The 20,752-nt window shown below is 48.2% G+C and overlaps 1 protein-coding gene across 4 annotated transcripts; it reads right to left on the bottom strand.

Annotated features, from left to right (window-relative positions):
* Nucleotides 1–237: 237 nt before the first annotated feature.
* Nucleotides 238–19,418, bottom strand: NCOA5 (nuclear receptor coactivator 5). Of its 4 annotated transcripts, XM_032127411.1 has the most exons (10): nucleotides 19,326–19,418; nucleotides 16,077–16,263; nucleotides 15,466–15,573; nucleotides 11,459–11,525; nucleotides 7,627–7,986; nucleotides 7,286–7,377; nucleotides 7,044–7,170; nucleotides 4,882–5,081; nucleotides 2,638–2,961; nucleotides 1,571–2,229 (listed from the first exon to the last, which is right to left on the bottom strand). In XM_032127411.1, the coding sequence occupies exons 2-10, from the start codon at nucleotides 16,237–16,239 to the stop codon at nucleotides 1,571–1,573; spliced, it is 2,100 nt and encodes a 699-aa protein (XP_031983302.1). In that variant the 5' UTR covers nucleotides 16,240–16,263; nucleotides 19,326–19,418. The 4 variants fall into 4 exon arrangements, with proteins under 4 accessions (XP_031983303.1, XP_031983304.1, XP_031983305.1 ...); XM_032127412.1 differs by lacking the exon at nucleotides 19,326–19,418 and having other exon boundaries at nucleotides 238–2,229; nucleotides 16,077–16,239; XM_032127413.1 differs by lacking the exons at nucleotides 15,466–15,573; nucleotides 16,077–16,263 and having other exon boundaries at nucleotides 238–2,229; nucleotides 19,326–19,369.
* Nucleotides 19,419–20,752: the final 1,334 nt, after the last annotated feature.

Here is a 20,752-nt window from a genome sequence, read left to right as displayed (position 1 = left end):
CCACCACGTGTCACCAGAGAGGTTCTGGACCCCTCACATTGGCCATGCCACACCACAACTCCCGGCCTGAGACTACCCCAGTGCTGTACAAGAGTCAGGACCTGTGAGGTCCACACACATTCTGCTCAGCATCCAGTGTGGAGCTTCCAGCACAGCTTATCCAGGAGAGGAGATTAACAGCAAACACAGTGGAATGATGTATTCTGGAAGTACTAAAGTGTCAAAAAATGCAACAAGTAATTTTTCTGGCCTTTTATTAGAAAGTAATGTCCTCTTGTTAACAGCACAGAGATAAAAGAAATGCTACAACACAAACAACCTGGGACAAACAATGTCCTCTGCTTCAATCCACTGCTTTCTTAGTGTCTCTTGGTTCCCTGCAGGAAGCCCACAGACTCCAAGAAGGCCATGACAGGGAGGACCACACAGTTAAGTGATGTTTTGTGTTCTGGTATCAAAGTATGTTCCCAGTTAAAAACACGGGGAGGAATCATTGCCTGATTTACACTCCACTGTCTGCTGCAGCTACTAAAGTGTTGAAAAAACATTTAAAATTATGGTATCAAATCTTGGCACTGCCTCTCCTCCTCAGATGGACCGAACATCCATCAACAGCAATGAGATGTCTGATAGAGCAGCACTGCCCCCAATACCTGGTGACAGGTATTCCCAGAGAGAGCCAGCAGCACATCAGCATGGCTGCAACTAAGCTACACTAACAACCGTGCCAAAGATTGTAAGAAAAGGAAATTTACACGCCAAATTTACCAGCTTGATCTTAACACTGATTACTCAGGGTAGGAAAATTGACAGACCATTTGAAATCTCTGCCTTGGCTGGCAGTTCTTGCGTTGCAGATGTGTGCTCAGCCCACAGCTGCCAGTCTCTGTGAGTGGGCTGAGGTGAGGAACACCAGCCTCCCTGCCTGGACAGGGCAGGCCAGCTGCGGATGGACCGCACAGTCCTGGTTACTGAGGAGTGGTCAGGCATGTGCTTCATGATTTTGGCCGCCAGCACTATCACTGGACTTCCCAAATGGTTTATATGCCATTAAAAGAAGGGGCAAAAAAAAAAAAAAAAAAGGAATCCAAAGAAAAATAGTGCCCATTCCACAGTGGTGGGTGTCTAAGGCCCATCAGTATGCTGCTCTGTTCAGTCCCCTAATTCCTCAAAACCGACAATCCAAAACTACACTGAGACCAATCATTGAGCCCAGACTGCACCTCAATGGGAAGGTGCACCAGGTGCTGGGAGTAAGGAAAATGCAGCAGGATCAATAACTGTGGCAGCTTCTGGGATGGGACAAGACAACCAATGATCCAACACAGTTCAGCACATCGTGCTGTGGAGAAAACTGAGCATTCTGCTCCAAACATAGCTAACCAGATGAAGGAGAGGGAGGGCAGCGCCAGCAACCGTTGGCAGCAATGCTGCAGGGGGTACGCTCTCGCCAGAGTGGAGAGGACATGCATATCCAGGGCATCTGTCCCGGGTCAAGGATGGGAGACTCCTTAAACAGCTATAAGTATGGAATGGCAAAGGGAAGGGGAATGGGCCCAACAGCTCAGCTCTAATAGTGTCGCTGGTAGGCACCCATCGGTTGCTGGGCTGAGGACCCCGTTCGCCCCTGGGCCACGGTTTGGCTCACAAGGTGGGAGAGTGCAGGACCACTCTGGATAAGGGTGTCCAAGGCTTTCTGTACACTGGGGTTGTCAAAGTTGATACCAGAAGACACCGGCCTTTGGGCAGGCACATTGCCAGGCGCAGGGAGGCGGGTTTGGTGCTGACCAAAGAGCGGCTGAGGTTGTGGAGGAGCCCCAGGTCTCGGACCTGCGTTTCTTGAAGGGCCCGGGAGAGCAGGAATCTGCGTGTTTGGAGTCTGCAATCTCTGCTGAGGCTGGTTTAAATTTCCAGCATTCATCTGTGCTGGCCGGGGCTGCCCGCCAGCCAGGTTACCAAAGTTCTGGTTGGGAGTGCTGCCCGAAGAGCCTGCGGAGGCTGTGGGACCACTGTTTGCCACGGCAGCTGCTGCCACCGCTGCCGCCCCACTGTTGAAGAGACTGAGGATTTTTGCTTGAAGCTCCTGTTGAGGAGTAGAAGAGGACACTGGAACAGAGGGAGTAGAGACCAGAGGCTGTGAACTCTGATGAGCCTGAGAACTTGGAAGGTTGGACTGACTACCCAGTGATGATCCTGAAGGTGCCCCCAAAGGCTGTCTTGACATGGGTGCTGGGAAAGAAAGGAAAGAAGGTTAAAGCCCTGCAAATGCCCTTGAAGGGACATCTGAAGAAAACTAATGGAACAGCTCCCAAAGACACAACGTAAGTGAACATCCACCCTCAGACTGGAGCTGCACCGCTCTGGGAACCCAAACCACTCTGCAGAACTGAGTGTAGCAGCCCAACCAGTTATGGCAGTCCTGCTGTTGCCCTGAGAGAATCCAGTATAAAAGGTCTTCCACATGAAAACTCTGAATTGTCTCATGACATGCAAGGACATGTCCATCTCAGTAAAATGAGGTGCTGCATGAGGATATTATGCTCCCAAACTCCTCTGCAGTCCCAGGACTCTTTTCCTGTCCCAGTCCTGAGGGCCACAAACCACATGATAAACCCTGTCTGCGACTGAGGCACTCACCCTGCAGAGGTTCAGTGCTGCCCCGCAGCAACCGTTCCTTCCGGTCTCTCAGGTAATTAATGACTTTATCCATCTCTTCAGCAGTCACATAGCGATTGTCTGCCAGCAGGTTCAAGAGAGTTTGGATCCCGGGAGGGTGACCTGCTCTGACACCCTCCTCCATGGGGGGTGGGCGCTCCCGCTCCTGCAGAACAGCTTCGTCTGCCATCTTGGCAGCCTGCCGGGCGATCTCCTCCCGCTCCTTCTCCCGGGACTCTGTCTTGTAGCGCTCGTAATTTCTTGCCACCAGCACCATGGCATCAGCCTGGGGCATGTTGCGGTGTTCTGCATGAAGGAAGAAATGTTCTGAGTGACCCAAAGTGACCCTGACAGAGGTGCTGTTCCTGCCACCTGCCAGCACAGCCCAGTTAGCAGCAGGAACTGCTCGGGGAGTGTGTGTGCAGGCACATGGGAACAGTTACATTTCCAAAGCCAACAGAAGGCCCACGGCTATCACCCAGCAAGGCCAGCCATTCCTTCCACAGCTGAGGGCTCTAAGCAGTCATGCCATCAGCCCAGAAATGTCTTTCTTGTCTCTCACCAGTTAAAAGGAAAGCAGCTCCCTCTACCTCTCACATAAATCCTCGGTGCTCCGAGATGAGACGGTCTCAGTCATTTTACTGCTAAACACTTGGACAGATCCAAAACTTGCCCTCTGAAGGCTGTATGCTTCCCAGAAAAGGACAGCCATGGGAATATTTTTGTTTCTGTACTGCCAGTGCCTTAACATCTCATGTGCACATGTAGCTGTGGAGGGAGCAGCACTGGCTCAGTGTCACATGGTGCTCACATTCACCACTCTGAGGCAATAAGCAGCAATCAAATTCTTCTGTGATACAATGAGTAATGAGCAATTCCAGTGGTGAGTTCTGAGGTCCTTATTTCCACCTCCCAAAGCACACACATAAACATTCACCTGAACATAGATTTAAACTGGGAAATCAAAAGAGCCTTTACCTTCCCAAAAGTGCCCAAAGCTCTGGGCAGGGTCTTTTTTACAGATGCAGAACAACAAATCCTGCAAGCCTTTTCCTCCTAACAGGAAACTTGGGTTCATTTTAACATTAGGCTTTGTACAAGTTGTGAAGCACTTCCCTGAAACAAACATGCAGGCAAAGGTGGCCACGAGCGGTTGAAGTGAGCATATTTAATCTCTGGAATGAGCTGTGGATGAGCTCATGACTGGGGTTCCCATCAGGTCTGATACACTGGCAGATCCAGTGATGAAAAGAAGCTTTGGCCTCCCGCCAAAGGTTTAACAAGTGTTAAAGCAAAAGAGTTAAGAGTTAAAACTAAAGGCAGTGGGAAGCCTGGTGATAGTGTGTGTGAGCTGTGTGTCTGCAGGAAATGAGGGAACTCTCCTATCACATCTGCATCTGATGTTAAAAAGCCCGGCTTCTCCAGTCAGTGAGCACACACCAAACACTGACTGTGCACTCAGACATTTCCTCTTCCAGATGAACTCACAGAACATTACTTGGGAACACAGCAAGGGAGAAACAACCTTTGAAAGCTCAGCTGTCATCAAACCAGTCACCTGTGTTGACAGATTACATGAACAGGCCTATGACGAGAGCAACAGCTGCTTTCCGCAATCACATTCTGAAAAGGCATTTTTAGTACCTACACCCACCCTCATGCAACAACTAAGTCACACCCTGCAGCGATGCAGAGTGATGTGACAAGTGTAAAGGTGCTAAGAAGGTGGAGCCTGTATACCCAAACACTCTGTAGGTTCTATTTTTTCATAACTCTTCCCAGTTTCATTATCAAATCTCCACCTTTACCAAATCCTTATCAAATCACATTTGATTTTAAAACCTGTCCTTTCGTTTGTCACATTCCCAACAGGCTCCTTCTGAGAGCAACAAGTGGTAGAGTGACTTGGGCTGGTATTACTGAGATCTCCCAGAGCAGCGCAGCCCTGGGGTCCATGACTTGCCCCGAGATGCAAAGGCTGGCAGTTTTAGGAACCAAGAACACATCCGAGATTCCCTCTTGGCAGGAATTAGACATTCCTTTTGACAAGGGGCAAATAGAGTATTACAGAAGCTTGTAAATAATGATATTCACATTTATGACATGGTGTCAAGTCATTAATAACTGCTTATGTGACAGCAAGGATGAACTTTGTCCTGTGTGGTTCTGCCGGAAAGAAAGGTTCAGAATGACCACATAGTTCCCAGCCTACTGAGACCTCAGTACCTTGTGGGGTGCCAAACATGATGTTAACAGTGCAAGAACGGTGAACTTGATGCTGCTGGGTGATGACAATGGCAAAAGGAGACCCTCCTCTGCTCACATCGTCCAGGGCTTGCGTCAGTGACATCTCTGTGTTGAGGAAGATCAGGTCCACTACCATGCCCAGATCCCGCACCTTCCGCCCCACTGACTCCGCGTACTCCCTACCACAAAGCAAAGCCAGCAGTTTAACAAGTCAGTCACATACAGAAACAGAAACCTTGGCACTTGCATCCTTTCCACTGTCTCAGATTTGCTTTTCTGATTACTTGCCCAGCTTCATGGTGTTTACCAGGACAGTACTAAAGCAATCCCATTATAGCAATATAAAAGCCCTTATTCTGATCTGAATCAGTCATTTCAGTTCAGCTGAAATAAATTACAAATCAAGCCTTAGCTTAGCTGAGAAACACTGTTTGTAAAGAGATTTACACTATTACAAATTTGTTTACACATAAATGTGCTTCAACTGAATTCATCAGGGGAAGAAATTTACACCAGAAGAGGTCCAAGGGGTACAGAGCAGAGGAGCCCACCTAGGGAACTCATTTACTCCTGCTTTGTTCAGTATCACACGTGCCTCATTCCTTATTGGCCTGCTCTTTTCTACTAGCTGCTTTCTGCTCTAACCCACTGCCAACACAGCATCTCTGGATCCACTGCTCCTGTACACCCTGCTACAGACTTCCCCTTCCAAGCACAAACCACAGCTCACAAGGCTGAGTTTAAATTACCAAGGGTTTTTTTTAAGCTTACTGTACTTAGAACCAAACCTGCAATACTGACTGCACAAAAAGCCTGAGGAATTCAGTCTGTGTGCACCCACACCTCAAGAAAGAGGGTAATTTTATTGTCTTTGGAGGCAAAGTCTGTAAGAGACCAAAACTGTCCCCTCTTCAACCATCTTTTCAAGAGCTTCCAAGTAAAATGATTGTATCTAAGGCATTCAGGAGTCATCTTTCAACAGGTGTATAGCAGGTGATATCAGTCAATACCCAAGATTTATGAGCAGGCTCCAACTCTTAAGGCTTGTAGCTGTTACAACCAAATGATTCTTGGGACATTAAGCTGATCCTCTGACACAAAAAAGTTCTTCTTGTGTCAAGCACAATAACTTGCGGTCTATTAGAATATTTTCCAAAGACTTTTAGCCACCAGGGGATAAAGGATCTAAAATTTCCTCTCAAGATTTGTTCCAATAGGTAATCAACTCCATCAGAAGTTTATTTCTAGTTTCACTGCTTCTGCTGTTCCCATTTCCTGCTCCGTTTTCTACCAGCAGATGAGGCAAGCGCCAGCTGTCTCTTTCTGCCCCACATGTACAGCAAAGTAAAGAAAAGCAACTCCTGATATTTTCCCTGAAGGGTGAAGGAGACAGCTTTAACATCCCCCCTGACAAACATTTTCCCCAGATTACAAGCCATATCTGTGATTTATTGACATTATTTCCTTTCTTTAGCATATTTAATTGTAAAGATACAGACATCAGACTGGTGACATTGTTACAGCCCTCTACTACTGTGCCAGGTGTACCTCCTGTTCCCAAAAGAGTGCCTGCCCCGTTAACTCATTAAGTGCTCAGACAGCCATGTGAGATCACCCTGGTTACTACTTATACCTACTTTCGATTCCGTCCACAACTGCCTTCAGCAGTGATTTTGTATTTCTTGCACATTGGACTAATGACAATGACTGGTGTCTGGCCTAGGAAACAATCTGGCAGGAACTCTGAACGAACACCCCCCAATCCACCCTGACCCCTGCTCTGTACTGTCAACTGGTTGGCACATATTCCTAAGTTCCATATCATGCTATCCAGGAAAAGTAAGTACAGGCCCCTACAACCAGTTGAAATCGTAGGCCTATATGGAGAGTACATATAAAAGTATCGGAGAAGGTATAGCAATAGATTACAAGGCAGAAATACAAGCAAAGCACAAGATACATTTCCTCATCTCATCAACATATGTACCCAGAAGAAAAACGGGAGAGGTAGCTTTCTGGGGACTCTAAAGCCACTCTCTTCAAGAGCAACCTCTAAGACAAAGAGCCTCAAGGCAGGACTAAGTTTAAATCCATTCTCTTCTACCATGCAATAATAAAACTGATTATAACTATTTTCTTACTTTGTCTGTTTATTCACCACTATCACAGAACAATCCACGGGTCTCTCTGCATCAAAACGTCTCTTGATTTCCTCATAGTACTGACGGTACAGCTCCTCCCGGCGCCGCTCCTCGCGCTTCAGGCGGTCTGAAATGAGCCGCAGGGACAGAAGGAGTGACACCCTTCAGACCTGCTCAGAGCACCAGAGCACCACAACCGTAGCACTCCTGCACCCTCCCTTTGAAGCGGTACAGGTACTCACCCTCTGGCTCCTTGTAGCGGTCGTAGTAGGAGTCGTCCTTGCGCCGATAGTAGTCCTCGAGGCGCAGGTAACGGTCGTAAGATTCGTCTCGTCTGCAACATTCAGAAGCAGCACAGGGTTTCCTCCAGCACCATCTCAGGCAGCGACTTTGGCCAACGCATCACACACAGACCTCCCCCAAGTCTAATTTCTGAGGTACCCATCCGCTCCCCACAGGACACGAAGCAGCACCCAACTGTCCCCAGCCAGGGTGATTTGCTTAAACACCTGACACCTCAAACAATTGTGGCAGAAATGCCATAAAAACATCATTTTGGCAAATAGGATCCTGCAGAGTTTACCTGTACAGAGGGTCCCGAGAATCTCTCATATCCCGTGGATCCCTCACATCTCGTGCATTTCTCATATCCCGCGGATCCCTGTATCGATCATACAGTGGCTCCCGTGGGTCGCGAAGATCTCTAACATCACGTGGGTCCCTCAAGTCCCTTGGATCCCTGATATCCCGTGGGTCTCGCAGGTCCCGTGGGTCCCTGTGGTCTCTGGTATCACGCATGTCTCTAGCTCGAATGTCTCGAGCATCTCTGGCATCTCGCCCGTTCCTGCCATCCCTGCCATCTCTGGGGTCTCTCCGTGGGCTCCCCCGAAGAGGGGAGCGGTCGCGCCTGGCATCTCGGCCATCCCCGTAGGCATATTGCTCTCTGAGGAAAACACCAGGGAAATTCCATTAGCCTGCTAACAACACGAGTACAGTTACCCCTAGATCTCTTACCTGAGGTGCCAAAGAGACCTTTCACAGCAGCTGTATCCTCCCTCCTATCCCATAACAACAAAAATTGATCAAAAGTCATATTTTTGAAGCAGTCTGGAGAAGGTTCTTAATTCTAATATTCAGCACAGCCAAACAAGACCCAGAAAGCTCCTTAATGGAGCATCACTAAGTGTAGAGCACCTGTGGATGAAGTGAACGGGCACTTCAGAAACCATCATTTCAAGGCCTCTGACCTCCAACATCAGCCATAGCTCATCTATCAATCATGTCTGGCAAATTCTTTGAGAGAATTTAAGGTGATGTAGGCTAATACCCACAAATATGTGATAGCCAGGAGTGTTCAAGGGATCCATTAAATTCACTCATCAATGACAGCAGAACACTTGAAGTAACATTATTGGCACAGGATTAAAAAAGGAGTAGCTTATGAGCAAAGCCATTGCAGGTTCCATGTTGTGGTTGGGTTTGTGCTGCTGACAGAAAGTAAAGACAGGTATAGCCTTGTCCTGGACTTGAGGGATAATTTCTGTAGAAAGCCAGTCTTGTATTTATAATGGCCCATGTTAAGAAGATACTAAACCCAACCAGCACCACATCCTCAGTGGCCACAAAAGGCTTCTCTGTTGGTTCTGAATGATCCATCTCATTCAGACTTTGTATTGCAGTCTTGAGAGGGAAGGAAGAATAATGCTCCAGTCTTCATCTTTTCCCAAAGTAGTAGGGTTTTTTCCAGGTTGCATTCTGTTTTCCAGAGAAGACCATAACTTCACTGCAGTCAAAACCAAACATTAAAAAAAATCTTGCAGAGAAACTACAGAGCTCCATGTGTTTGGACTGGTTTTGCCCCAATATATTGACAACCATCAGGAAAAAAACTCCAGCTTTTAAAATCTTTTTATTTCCCATACTTGACATGACTTTTACAGTCCTCAAACAGCCTAATCTAATTTATGAAAGATAAGCAGAACCTGAGTCTGCATCCACTGCAGTGCAGTCACATAGTGATCACGTGGAGAGAATGAGGTGGATGAGCCCAAGTTTGGTGTCAGGCAGAGCAACAGGAATGAGACGGAAGAGCAGAGTCTGTGCAAGGATTCTGGTGTCAGACACCCAGCTGTGCTAGGAACACCTAAGAGTGCTGGCATCCTCTGTTGGCATGTCAGGTACAAAGCAGGTTTTGGGAGAAATTAAGAGATGCCACCAAGAGCACACACAGGCTCCTCCTCAAAGTGACATACTGAATTTGCAGACAACCAGGTGTAAACTCCTTCAGCCTCCTGGACATATAAATCCACTTTTTGTTTGTGACCTGCATCGAAACCACATCCTGTGAGAGACACATCATAGCCCCCTTCCCCCAAAACCTACAATGAACAATGGCAGAAGCTCAGGGGAAACTTCTGACTTGCTCTAATGGATATTGAATCACTGAACTTCCCATAGCTGTGAGACCATGTAGCAAAACAACCAGATGCAGGGGAATTGTTTGGCATATGACATTTATTCCAGCTGGAGCGGGGGTGACCAGAACAGGCCACATTCATTATCCGCAGAGACAAATAGATCCAGAATGAACAACGCACAACTGCGACAGAAGTAGAGATGTGGCACAGGTACCCTCGGCTCTTGTGCCTGCATGGCTTCCCTGCTCAAGGGAGACGGTAGCACAAAGGAAAAGCTTCCACCTTCTTCTTCCACACCTCAGTCACCATGGTCCGACTCCTGCAGCATCAGCACCACCACCTGCATCTGCTGGGGACTCGGCCCTGCTGGCCCAGCACTGCTGCATGCGGTGCAGCGTGGGGCTCCGCAGCACTGGCACTGGCAGCTGTTGTTCCCAGGCCACAGTGTGGTCCAGAGTCCATCGTCCACAGCCATGCCCAGGACTTGATGACCGTGACCCCATTGCCGCCTGTGCCCACAGTGCTGCTTGGGACCTGGTGCTAACCACATGGGATGTCCACAGCGTATGCAGTGCCAGCTGAAATCCAGTGCCTATCACAGCAGCACCAAAGCCTTCGGATGCTGTCCGGTCCACAACCTGGGGTTCACAGCACCACGGCTCATGCACCTCCAGTGCTCCTTAGGACTGTGGCACAGGCACCTGCTCTTGCACACAGCCAGGATGGCACAGGTTGCAATGCCCATGGCATCAGTGCCTGCTGTTTGTCCCTCTGCAGTGTGGTCCGAGGACCAACGCTCATTGTACAGACGCCTGCCCCTCACCCCTGCAGTATTGGTGGCACTGAGGCCAAAGATGTGCCATCAGTGCCTACTGCTCACATACTCCCAGGGTACTCTCACCAGCATCGAGCACATCCCAGGCCCAAGACTTGCTACATCTGCCACAGGAATCCCAGCACTTCCTGGGCCTGATGCCCACACACTGGTCTCTGCAAGCACATTTGGCCCTGTGTAGGGTAAGTGCAGCATGCAGAAGTCCTAGATGGTGCCAAGAATTGCAGCTACTCCTTCTCCGGGCTTTTTTTTTTTTTTTTTTGTGTAGATGTCTTGCTAGTTGCACTGTTTTCTCATTTTTGGTAATTTAACAGGTCAAGTTAGTAAAGCACACCAGACATGTGGGACCTTGATTACCTTCAAGTCCAACAAGGACCATGGCTTTTCATGGAAAGCTTTACAGCAGAGGCACACAGGGTGGATGCCATGTACCAAGCTACACTGGAGCGTGTATTTGTGTGCTTCCTAGTGATGCTGTGGAAAGGAAACTGAAGTCATCTTCCTGTGACAGGCCAATCCATACCTTCTCCCCTTGCCTGTGGCTGCCCACACAGAGGAGGTGAAGGAGCTGAACGTGCTGTGCCCACTGAGGGGTGGGAAGCCAGAAGCTGGAGGGGACATCAGTGACTGCACAAAGTGGGCTGGCTCCAGGCACTGATAACACAACCACATGGGCAGACAGGACCGTGCAAGAGGCGTTTGCTCTGTCTTGTGTGTCGCTCAAGTGATCTTTTCCAGTCTCATCGCAGCATTGGAAGCTTTCAACATCAGAACAGGCAAGACCCCAAAATTCTCTGCAGCAGAGCACTGGAAACGCTGCAGCCCCTTTGCATTCTCTAGATATGCCTCGGCTTCTCTGATCCTTGGAGGCAGGAGCAAACATCAAGTGTATTCTTCCTCCCAAGTCTCTTACAGCCTGTGCTGCAAAACCAAATGCAGGGCTGCAGTAACGGCAGCAGACACAAGAGTTTCCCTCGTGCCTCCCAAGGTGCCAGAGCCAAAAGGGCTCTCAGAAGTGGAGTGGCCACTTTCCTGCTGGAGCATCACCGTTTGACTGGGGAAGTGGCAGTAGGGAAGAGACACAGACATTTAGCACAGGCCGCTGGGCTCATGCCCTGAAGGCCTGAATTCCTAGTATAACTCACTGCTTCCAGGTACTTTACCTTCGTGTCGGACTGGACCTTGATGAAGCCTTATTCATATTTCTTCTTTCCACTGCTTTATTAATATCTGTAAAGAATAATCAACCCATCTGTTCAATGCTATGAAACAAAAAAAAGATCATCAGCACAATTCAAATGAAAGCAACTTAAGCTCAACAACATCCAGATGGTGCAAGGAAATCCATTCAGCAGAGAGACATTGTCACTTTGACAATTTTTTATTAAGTTTAGATAGTACAACATAATGAAAATTTCATGGATTTCTCTGACTTCAAAATAGGGTGGACATCTTGGGTGAAGTTTTAACCCTGCATGTTCAGGCCTACATCCAGACTCTTTCTTCCATAAGAGAATCTCTTTCTTCTGCAGTCTATGAGCAAGCAGAAAGCGACTCATGGACTCTAGGAGAAAAAGCAGAGTCTGAAAACCTCCGAGAAAGGAATGATGGCCAGCACAGTCTTAAGATCACAGCCAGTCCTGTTCAGCGGAGCATGCTGGTACCCTTGTCAGAAATAATCCAAGGGTTCTCAAAGGGACACGTGCAACTGCCTTCCAAGGGACTGCTGCAGTGTTAAGGTGCACAGCCCCCACCACTGACAAACGGATCCGGGAGCCTGGAACACAGGCTCCTTATGAAGTCAACATGGTGCATTCAAAACACCATTGTTAATGTGATGCAAACTGAGGCAACAGATCAGAAATTTGAAAACTGGTTGGCTTCTGAGCATCTCCGTGAAAAACACCATGAAGGGAAACACCAAGAAGTAAGAGAGCTGAAGAAACAGAATCTTGTCCTCAACCAGCAAAAGTGAAGTTGCCCAGAACTGTCAGGGACCCCCACTGTTCTCAATGCCTCCCATGACAGCTGACTGGAGATTAAATAATGCACTGGAGGGGGGCAAGAGCAAACAGATAAGTGACTTTGGACATTTTACTGAGAACCTTCTAAGGAAAAGAACCCAAACCTAGGCTGTATCTGCTCCCCCAGAATCTATCAACAATTAACATTTCTGATGACTTATTTGCATTAACTACTTTCAAAGCTCTTGCATGAGAATATAAACATGCCATGATGTCTTTAGGCACACTCAGTCTTAATATCTTCTGTAGCATCCCAAACTATCCTTCATTATTTTCAAGATTAAAATTGTAATTAAAGGATCAGGTCTAATTTTTGTTCTTGATGTCAATCAAGCAGCATGTTGCCTCTCTGTGGGGGCAGAGAAGCAAGTACAATCTGAACATTACCTACAACTGCAGCATAACACCACTCACAGGACCCCAGAGCATCTCTCCAGGATCACACACAGCTGCAGGGTCTACTGTTACAAACTACATCTGAAGGACATTTATTCTTGAAATGGTTTTGCTACTAAAGATACGAAAACACTTCTGTGCATTTGTGGAAATACTTGTATAATGCTACACTGGATTTAAACCCTCCCAAAACTTTTTACCTTACTGTGTTATTAACGATTATGTTTACTACTAAGGCAGCATAACTGAAGTAACTGTTCTCTTTGCATTTATTTTTTAGTTGATAATTTTTCCCCTTAAAGTCAAGTGTTATCTTTAAGCAAGACACTAGCTGCTTTCTTTGGTTTAAGATTATGTTTATTTTCTGTTTTAAGATGCCATTGAAGAAACCTATTATGATTTTTACACTTAGTATCATACATTTCTTTCAAATTAAAAATGTATTTAAATCTGCACAAAAATATTTTTCTAGAAGAAAAAAAAAATTTGACAGGGATCCTTCTCTTGTGCAAAATAACACATTTAGTAACATTTTATTTAATGCCAACAGCATTTACAAGTTAAGTATTTGAACACTGACAAAACTTCGGGAAAAAAAAGCCCAAATAAAAAGTCTTCTGTCCTGTAGGATTTTGAGATGACAGAGCCACTGTAATCACACAGTTTAACCTTCTGAACAAACACAGGTGACGGGAACTTCTGGAATCACAATCCTATTTCAAGTGCAGCAGTGGCACTGAACTAGTGCTTATCTTTTAGCAAAACATCCAATTCCAATTTAAAAGTCTTCAGAGCACAGAAACCACCACAGATCCAATAAATTTCTCCAGAAGCCAATTACTCTGCTGATAGAGAAAAGACTTTATTCACATTTAAGGCATTGTCGCACCTGTTCCTACTACACTAAAACTCCCTGATCTCCAGGTCTGTCTGTAACACACAGATCACATCACTCCTTTCTCTTGAGGTTTTTACTAGGGCTCATTCTTTAATTCTAAACCTCTGTCAGGTTTTTCCAAGGCTTTTCCAATTCGGCATTATCCTTTTTGAATCAGGCATACCAAAACTGAGCACTCTTCCAGCAGCAAAATCCCACAGGTACCAAAGCCTCCCTACTTGCACACCTGTGTTTAGCACAGCCAAGGATGACCAAAGCACTCTGGCTGGGTGCAGACCTTCCCTGTCAGCTTCACTTAAAGCTCAGGTCTGTCTGCATCCAGGATAGGAAGTCCAGGTCCCTTCACCATCAATGAGTCAATCATCACTATTTCGTCCTCTTTTTAAAACATGTTTTTTTCTCCAAGTCACTCATAAAAGCACTGTATGGCCAGGACTCAGTTTTTCTAGACCACCACTCAAAGCACCGAGAAATTCCATCTATCTTACATCTACTCCATTCTAGATTCTAAATCCATTTAACTCTGTTGTTTTCAACTGTTCTTGTTTCTTATCAAATCAAACACCTTACAGCAATCTGTACATCAACACTGCTGCTTCCAGCCCTCGAGCTTGCAGTACTATAACAGTAACTAAGACAGGATTTATTTTGATGGACATTAGTCAATTGCCTTCTCACCAGTGTCAGGTGAAAGAATCCCTTTGTTCCCAGGCACTGATGCCAGGCTCATCTCATTTACCCTGCCTATTGGCTCACCTGCAGCACTCTACTAGCTACCTGGAAACTCCCTAGTTTTCCAAGGCTTGTGGAAAAACACCAGTAACAGACTAGGCAGGTCAGCATTTCACTGAGCCTTACTGATGTTAATTCTTTTGAGAGATCTAGTTTTGGTAGCTGCAGTTTTACCCTTTTTGGTTTTGCTAATGAAATGGAAATTATATTAAATACACCTCCTGCCTCTCCAAAAACAGACAGCAGAAACATTAACTGGTCTTCTCCAGTTAGAAATTTTATCATTGCCAGTCAGTTACCCTTAGCTTCTAAAACAGCCAAAGTTGTTCCTATTTAAGCCTCTACACTTGGATAATGCTGGACATCATTTCTTCTTGTATCCTTCTACCCTTCTTGTCTATTTGCCTTCATTTCCATCTTCAGGCTCTTATTTGTTACTGTACATACACCTTCCCACAGGTTACTATTTATTCCTCCTGTCATTCTTTTTAAAGTCAAACTGTTTTTCTTCAAATTATCATAGGCTTACTTTGAAAGTAATTTTTTCCTTGCATTTAAAATATTACTCGTGGATTTCTAACCATTCATTTCCGTTTAAGTCTGCTCCCAGCACATTTAGCAGAATTATCTTCATCTTTATGAAAATATCCTTTTTAAAGCACCCAGTATTTATAGCACTGCTTAAAGGCTGGCTCCACTTGTGCAAAAATCCCAGCTAAGTTTACTTAGCCAACTAGCTGCTAAGTGCTGTGACCAATTCCTTTGAGTATGTCAAGATGAAGCCCAGTTTTGGTTTACAAACGTTATTAAACTCTGCGCTGGAGGTTTCAATGATCCCTTTTCAAGGCTTACTTGTTGCACAGTTTCTTACACAGGCTAACAGAGCTTTCCAAATACTAGCACATAAAAATTCAGGGTAAGACCCAGGCAGCAAGGTGAACCACACTGCAGGTGAAGCACACAGCAGGAACTCAGGAGGCAAATACATACTGAGTAAGGTGATTGAGACTAAGGCCAGACAAGTGTCACATTGTGACCTTTCCAGAGGGCTTTAAAACAACAGCACTCTTTCTCCCGAACGCATGCTGGGGTCAGGAGAGCGCGGAGCAGTTTTCCTTACCTAATCTATACCCTTTATAAAGGCGACCCTTCTCACCGTCCAGAGCGGCCTGGACATCTTCTAGACGGTCATACTGCACGAACCCATAGCCATGGTACATGCTGAGGGCTGCAAGAGTTAACAGCAGGGCAAGACCGGTTACAACCACAGACAGTGCTGACCCACACCCGGCCATCGCTAACCCCACCAGCTGTGCTCTACCCAGAAACCACTATGCAAGCTTCCTGGGAAAATCAAATCCACCAGGATCAAAATGCAGAGCTCAAAGACTCTGATCAAGTTCCTTCTGACAAGGCAGTGACCAAAATACAGCCCAGGAAGTGACCAAGATTTAATTAAGAGGCTATGGAGTCACTTGAAAGAGTACTGTGACATCACACTGAGAGCTAAAAGCTAAAACATAGCTCATATATCTGCATTACGTTTGAGTTGTACTGAAGGAATCACTTTTCCAGAGAAAATGCAGGCAGAGAAAATTATCATTAAAAGGTCACTATTTAGGAACAACATTGGTCACTCCTCTCATCATCATCAAATAGCATTTGACAAGCATGAAGCAATATTTCTCACTGAAATCCCTGCCACAAAAAGGCATAAGATAATATACTAACCCCTGATTTTGCCATATTTTGAAAATATCTCTTCCATTTCTTCACGAGTCATGTGGTCTGTGGGCAAATTGCCGACAAAAAGTCTTCTCTCTAAATCCTGAGGATTGGTGCTGTTAGTGAAGTCGCTCTGTTTGATGCTATTGCTCTTGCGTCCTCGAGCCATTTTGCTTTCGTTCCAAATGCAACTCTTCGCAAAAAAAAAAAATGGCCACGCATATAATTTCAATCCATGACATTAAAATTAAACTGGAACAAGATTAAACTTAACAGCTTTGCAGACTAGAAGCCAACTGGGTCTGCTTGACGCAAACTTCACTCCAGAGAAATCTTAATACGAGGGACACAGAGGTCAGGCAAAAACACTCACTGCAGCATTTTGGTCGAGCTTTTCTGTAATACTGAAAGGTAGCAAACCTAATTCTTTTGCAAATAGGTTTTAATGGTTTAACTCCAAACTAAGATACAAATAAAACTAATTTTCCACTAAAATGCCTTAACTTTAAGCTTTTCAACACACCCATTGTTGTCACATCTAGTTCTTCAATCCACTGATAAGAAGTGTTGAAATTTATGCAATATTTTAATAAGCAGAAAGGAAACACTCATTGCAACATTGCATAACAGCACCCAAATATTCCAGTAGGGCTTGGAATGAGGCATCAGGAAATACTGCTGAAATATTCCCAAGTGACCATACCTGGATCACTTCACTACATGTGAAATCTCAGCTTTCCAATCCCAGAAAGCACAGTTTCTCATCTGCATCTCTATTAGACAGCATATCCTTGTCCCCATGGAGATGTCAGCTCCCACAGCAGGCGGGTCCATAGCTGGGAATTTAACCACCCCCAGGTAAATGCTGCACCCTTCCCCACCTTCCCCATGCAGCAAAAGCACATTCCCTTAGCCCACACCCCTGCACACAGCTGGAGCAGTCAGCCACATTCACTGCACAAACTCACCCAAACAAGTAAAAAAAAAACCCACCCCAGCAAACAAAAAATAACATAACACTGCCAAAGCTAACAAAAAACACCATCCCCGTGATTCTGACTCTCTGGTTTAAAATTCACCATTAGACAAAGCTTAAAGAAATTAATAACACTGAAACTTTCAAGGTGAACTTAAAAGTTTGAAAACTATTTAATAAAGTTGTTCTGCTTCCTAAACATTCATCTACAGGAATGCGGGATGGGATTTTCTGTTTGTAACATGCAAGAAGCCTGCAAAAAGAAAGATGATGAAATTGAGCGTATCAACAGAAACTTTTCCTTTTAATCATGCAATGCCTACAACCAACACACTCCCTAACAGTACCCGAGAGTACATACAATTTAAAAGCAATCTCTAAATAAATAAATGTCAAAAAAGATAAGACGGCTCTATATAAATACTTTTGCAACACTTAACTGGCATGAAAAATAAATCTACTCCAGATTTGAGACATAAAATGTATTTATTTATCCTTTAAAGATCAATCAACTTCACATTTGTATCACTCTTCCCCCTTTTTAGGAAACCCTGTGGAGATGGGAGGCAGAGAACACTTCCCTATCTAATGAACTTTTTAAAATTAACTGCCAGAACTGGAGTGAGGAAAAAACCCAACACCCAAACCAAAATCCAACAAAATTAATCTCCTTTATCATATTTGCCCCAATCCCCCTGCAAGTTTGTCCGCATACATACACAGAGTTTCATCTTCCCCGTGAGAAGTACCAAGAAAACCAAAATTTTTTACATGGAAGCAGTGGACTTCTATTCCACTACTGCAGCTCAAGTTCTCATCAGTCGAGGGTGGAGAAGCTTTCAAAATTCCCTCAAAATGATAAAGTGGCAATAAAACATAGAAGGTGCAATCTAGACCAAGTTCCCATTCGGAGCAGGATGCAGTGGTCATGGCTTTCTCCAGTCTGGCTCCAAGCACCACCAGGGAGAGAGATGGGAACACAGAGCCCCTGTGCAGGTTGTCTCCAGATGCCACAGACACACACAGCAAACAGGTGTCAAACAGGCCTGTAACTGCTGGTAGGACACCTCACTTTCAGTATAAAAAGATGTAAGAAATTCCCTTTTGTTTTCCTGAGGGGTGGGGATAGCTGGGGGTGTCTGAGAAAGAGGCTGCAAGAACTTGCCACATTAAGAAAAACAGAGCGTTATTTTCCCGCTTCTAAACAATCAGTAAATCCCAAACAGAGGAGTTACTCCAGAACTCTCATCTAAGATCATTCACTGCCTCTTACCATTTTCCACTAGGCAGATTACATAGTTAAGGGCTATTTAGCGATCATAAGACCAGAACAAATGAATGTTGTCCCACCTCTGGGCACGCTACATCAGGAGAACGCCTAATTCCCACATTAAGTCTTGTTGTATGGATGCAGCCAGAGAGGCACCGGGACAGTTTAAAGGTGCCAATTCCCCGCGCAGTTACTGTGAGTCCTACGACAGAACAGCCCACGGCACCTCATGAGCCAACAAATCCTCTGGAAATTAATTAAAGCCACAACTCTCTAAAAATCTTACATTTAAAACCAGAGCTGTTTATTAATAGCGCTACAGCTTCAGGAATCAAGATTCTGCTGGAGTGCGATATTGAAACTAATTTGCCACAAGCGAAACACAAGTCTCCAAGAAGTTCGGGGGCAAAAGAGAAACAGCCGGCACCGAGAGCCGAACAGCCAGCACGGAAGGCAGAAGTGCCAAGGAGTTTCCCCCGGAGCAGACACGCGCCCTCCCGAAAGCCGGGAGGGTCCTCCTGGGGCAGCGCTGGCACCGCTCGTCCGGCCCCCCGTACCTGGGCAGACGCGGTGCCGCCCACACGGTAACCTGGAGAGCGCCTCCGCCTTCCTCCCGCCGGCAGAACGCGCCCCGCGCCGCCCTTGCCCCGGGCCCCCGCTCACCCCGGGCAGCTCCTGGCGCAGCGGGGAGGGACCCCCGGGCGGGAGCTTCGTCGGCGGCCGCCGCTCCCACCCGTGCCTCCCCCACCTCCGCCCGGGCCTGGGCGCTGCCAGCGCCGCTCAACCCGCGCACCGGCTACTCCGGGGGTGCGGAGCAGCCCCACCGAATCCCGGTGGTCCCGCGCTGCCCGGACGCGAGGCGGAGGCGCGGCCCGCCCGCAGGCCGCGAGGCACGCCCGGCCCAGCCCCAGCCGAGGGCCGGGAGGGACCGGGCCCTCCGCGGGGCTCGCTGCCGTAAGCCTCTCACGTGGGCGCTCCGCGTACCGGGGCCGCGGACCCGCAGACTCACCGCCGGTCCCGGCCCGGACCCGGTGCCCCGTCAGGCCGCCGCCGCCAGGACAAAGGCGCCACCCGCCGCTACCGCACGGCGCCGTCGCAAAGAGGAGGAGGGGGGGAGAACAGTCGCTATGGCGACGTACCGCACTTTACGGTGCGGCAGCGTACCGCCATGCCTGCCGAGGCAAAGGCCACTTGCCCTGGTTCCCGGCACGCCCCACGGTACGGCACCGCAAGGCAGGCCGGGAGTTGTAGTGCCGAAGGGGCCGGGCGGCCGCTGGGTGGCGCTATCGGACCTCACGCGGGGGAGGCGGCGGGATCGGGGACGGGATCGGGGACGGGATCGGGGACGGGATCGGGATCGGGATCGGGATCAGAGTGGGATCGGGACTGGGGTCGGGATCGGCATCAGACTGCTGTTGGGACCGGAGTCGAAGTCGGGATCAGACCGGGACCGGACATGTGTCAGGATCAGGACCGGGGTGGGGATCAGACCGGGACAGGGACCGGAATCGGGGTCGGGATCAGACTGGGACCCGGGTAGGGGTATGGAGCAGCCCAGACCGGGGCAGCGATTGGGATCAGACCTTGACGGGGACCGGAGTTTGGATCAGTACCGGCATCGGGATCAGACCGGACCCGGGGCCAGGGCCAGGACCGGAGTGCCCCTGCCCCGTTCAAGGGGCGGTGTCCCCGTGCTGCGCCGCCAGCCCCGGAGCCGCCCCGAGCAGCAGCTGTCCCGATACGCTGCCCCGCTCTCCGAGCGGCGGGACCGGGGGCTCTCGTAGGGGCTCCCGCCTGAGCAGCTCCTGCCGACCGGGAGGACCGGGCCCCCGCTGCCTCCCGGGAGCAAGAGGCGCTCACAGCCCGTGGCCACAGGAGACCCTGCTCAGGCAGTGCCCGGCGCCGCGGGGATTTCCCAGGCCGGGCCCAGAAATCCCCTTCCCGCAGCGGCCGCCCCCTCTGCCCTCGAGATTCCCCAGGGACCCTTCGTGCTCCCGAGTGAGTCAGTTCTGGGAAGTGACATTGGGCTGGGGAATCCAGAGCACTGGGTTCCCAATTCTCGCTGCCCGCGGGGAGCACGCTGCCCTTCTCTCCGCGAGCAGCTGTGACCTGGCGATGGCCGATTGTGGCCACCAGCCTCCGGCTGGGGCCGAGGCCGTGGCCGTGACCGTGACCGTGACCATGAGCGGGGAGGCGGCTGCTGCCGTGTGTCCTCTCAGGCATCGCGGCAGTGTGGGCACAATGTGGCCGCGGAGGACGGGGCGGCAGTGCCATAAGTGACCGGGGTACCGAGGGGTGCTGAGGAACCACCGTTCGCTGCCCAGCCACCGCAATGCCAAGGGGAGTCCAGGGAACGTCTCCGGAGCAGGCAGGGATCCTGGAAATTCCCTGGGGGTTACTGGGAACCTCTCTGGGGAACTGAGACAGAGGTACAGC

Source organism: Corvus moneduloides, chromosome 17, assembly GCF_009650955.1.
Source record: "Corvus moneduloides isolate bCorMon1 chromosome 17, bCorMon1.pri, whole genome shotgun sequence".
NCBI classification, from domain to species: domain Eukaryota; kingdom Metazoa; phylum Chordata; class Aves; order Passeriformes; family Corvidae; genus Corvus; species Corvus moneduloides.
The sequence above is the reverse complement of the archived record's forward strand: the minus strand, read 5'-3'. Positions and strand labels throughout refer to the sequence as shown.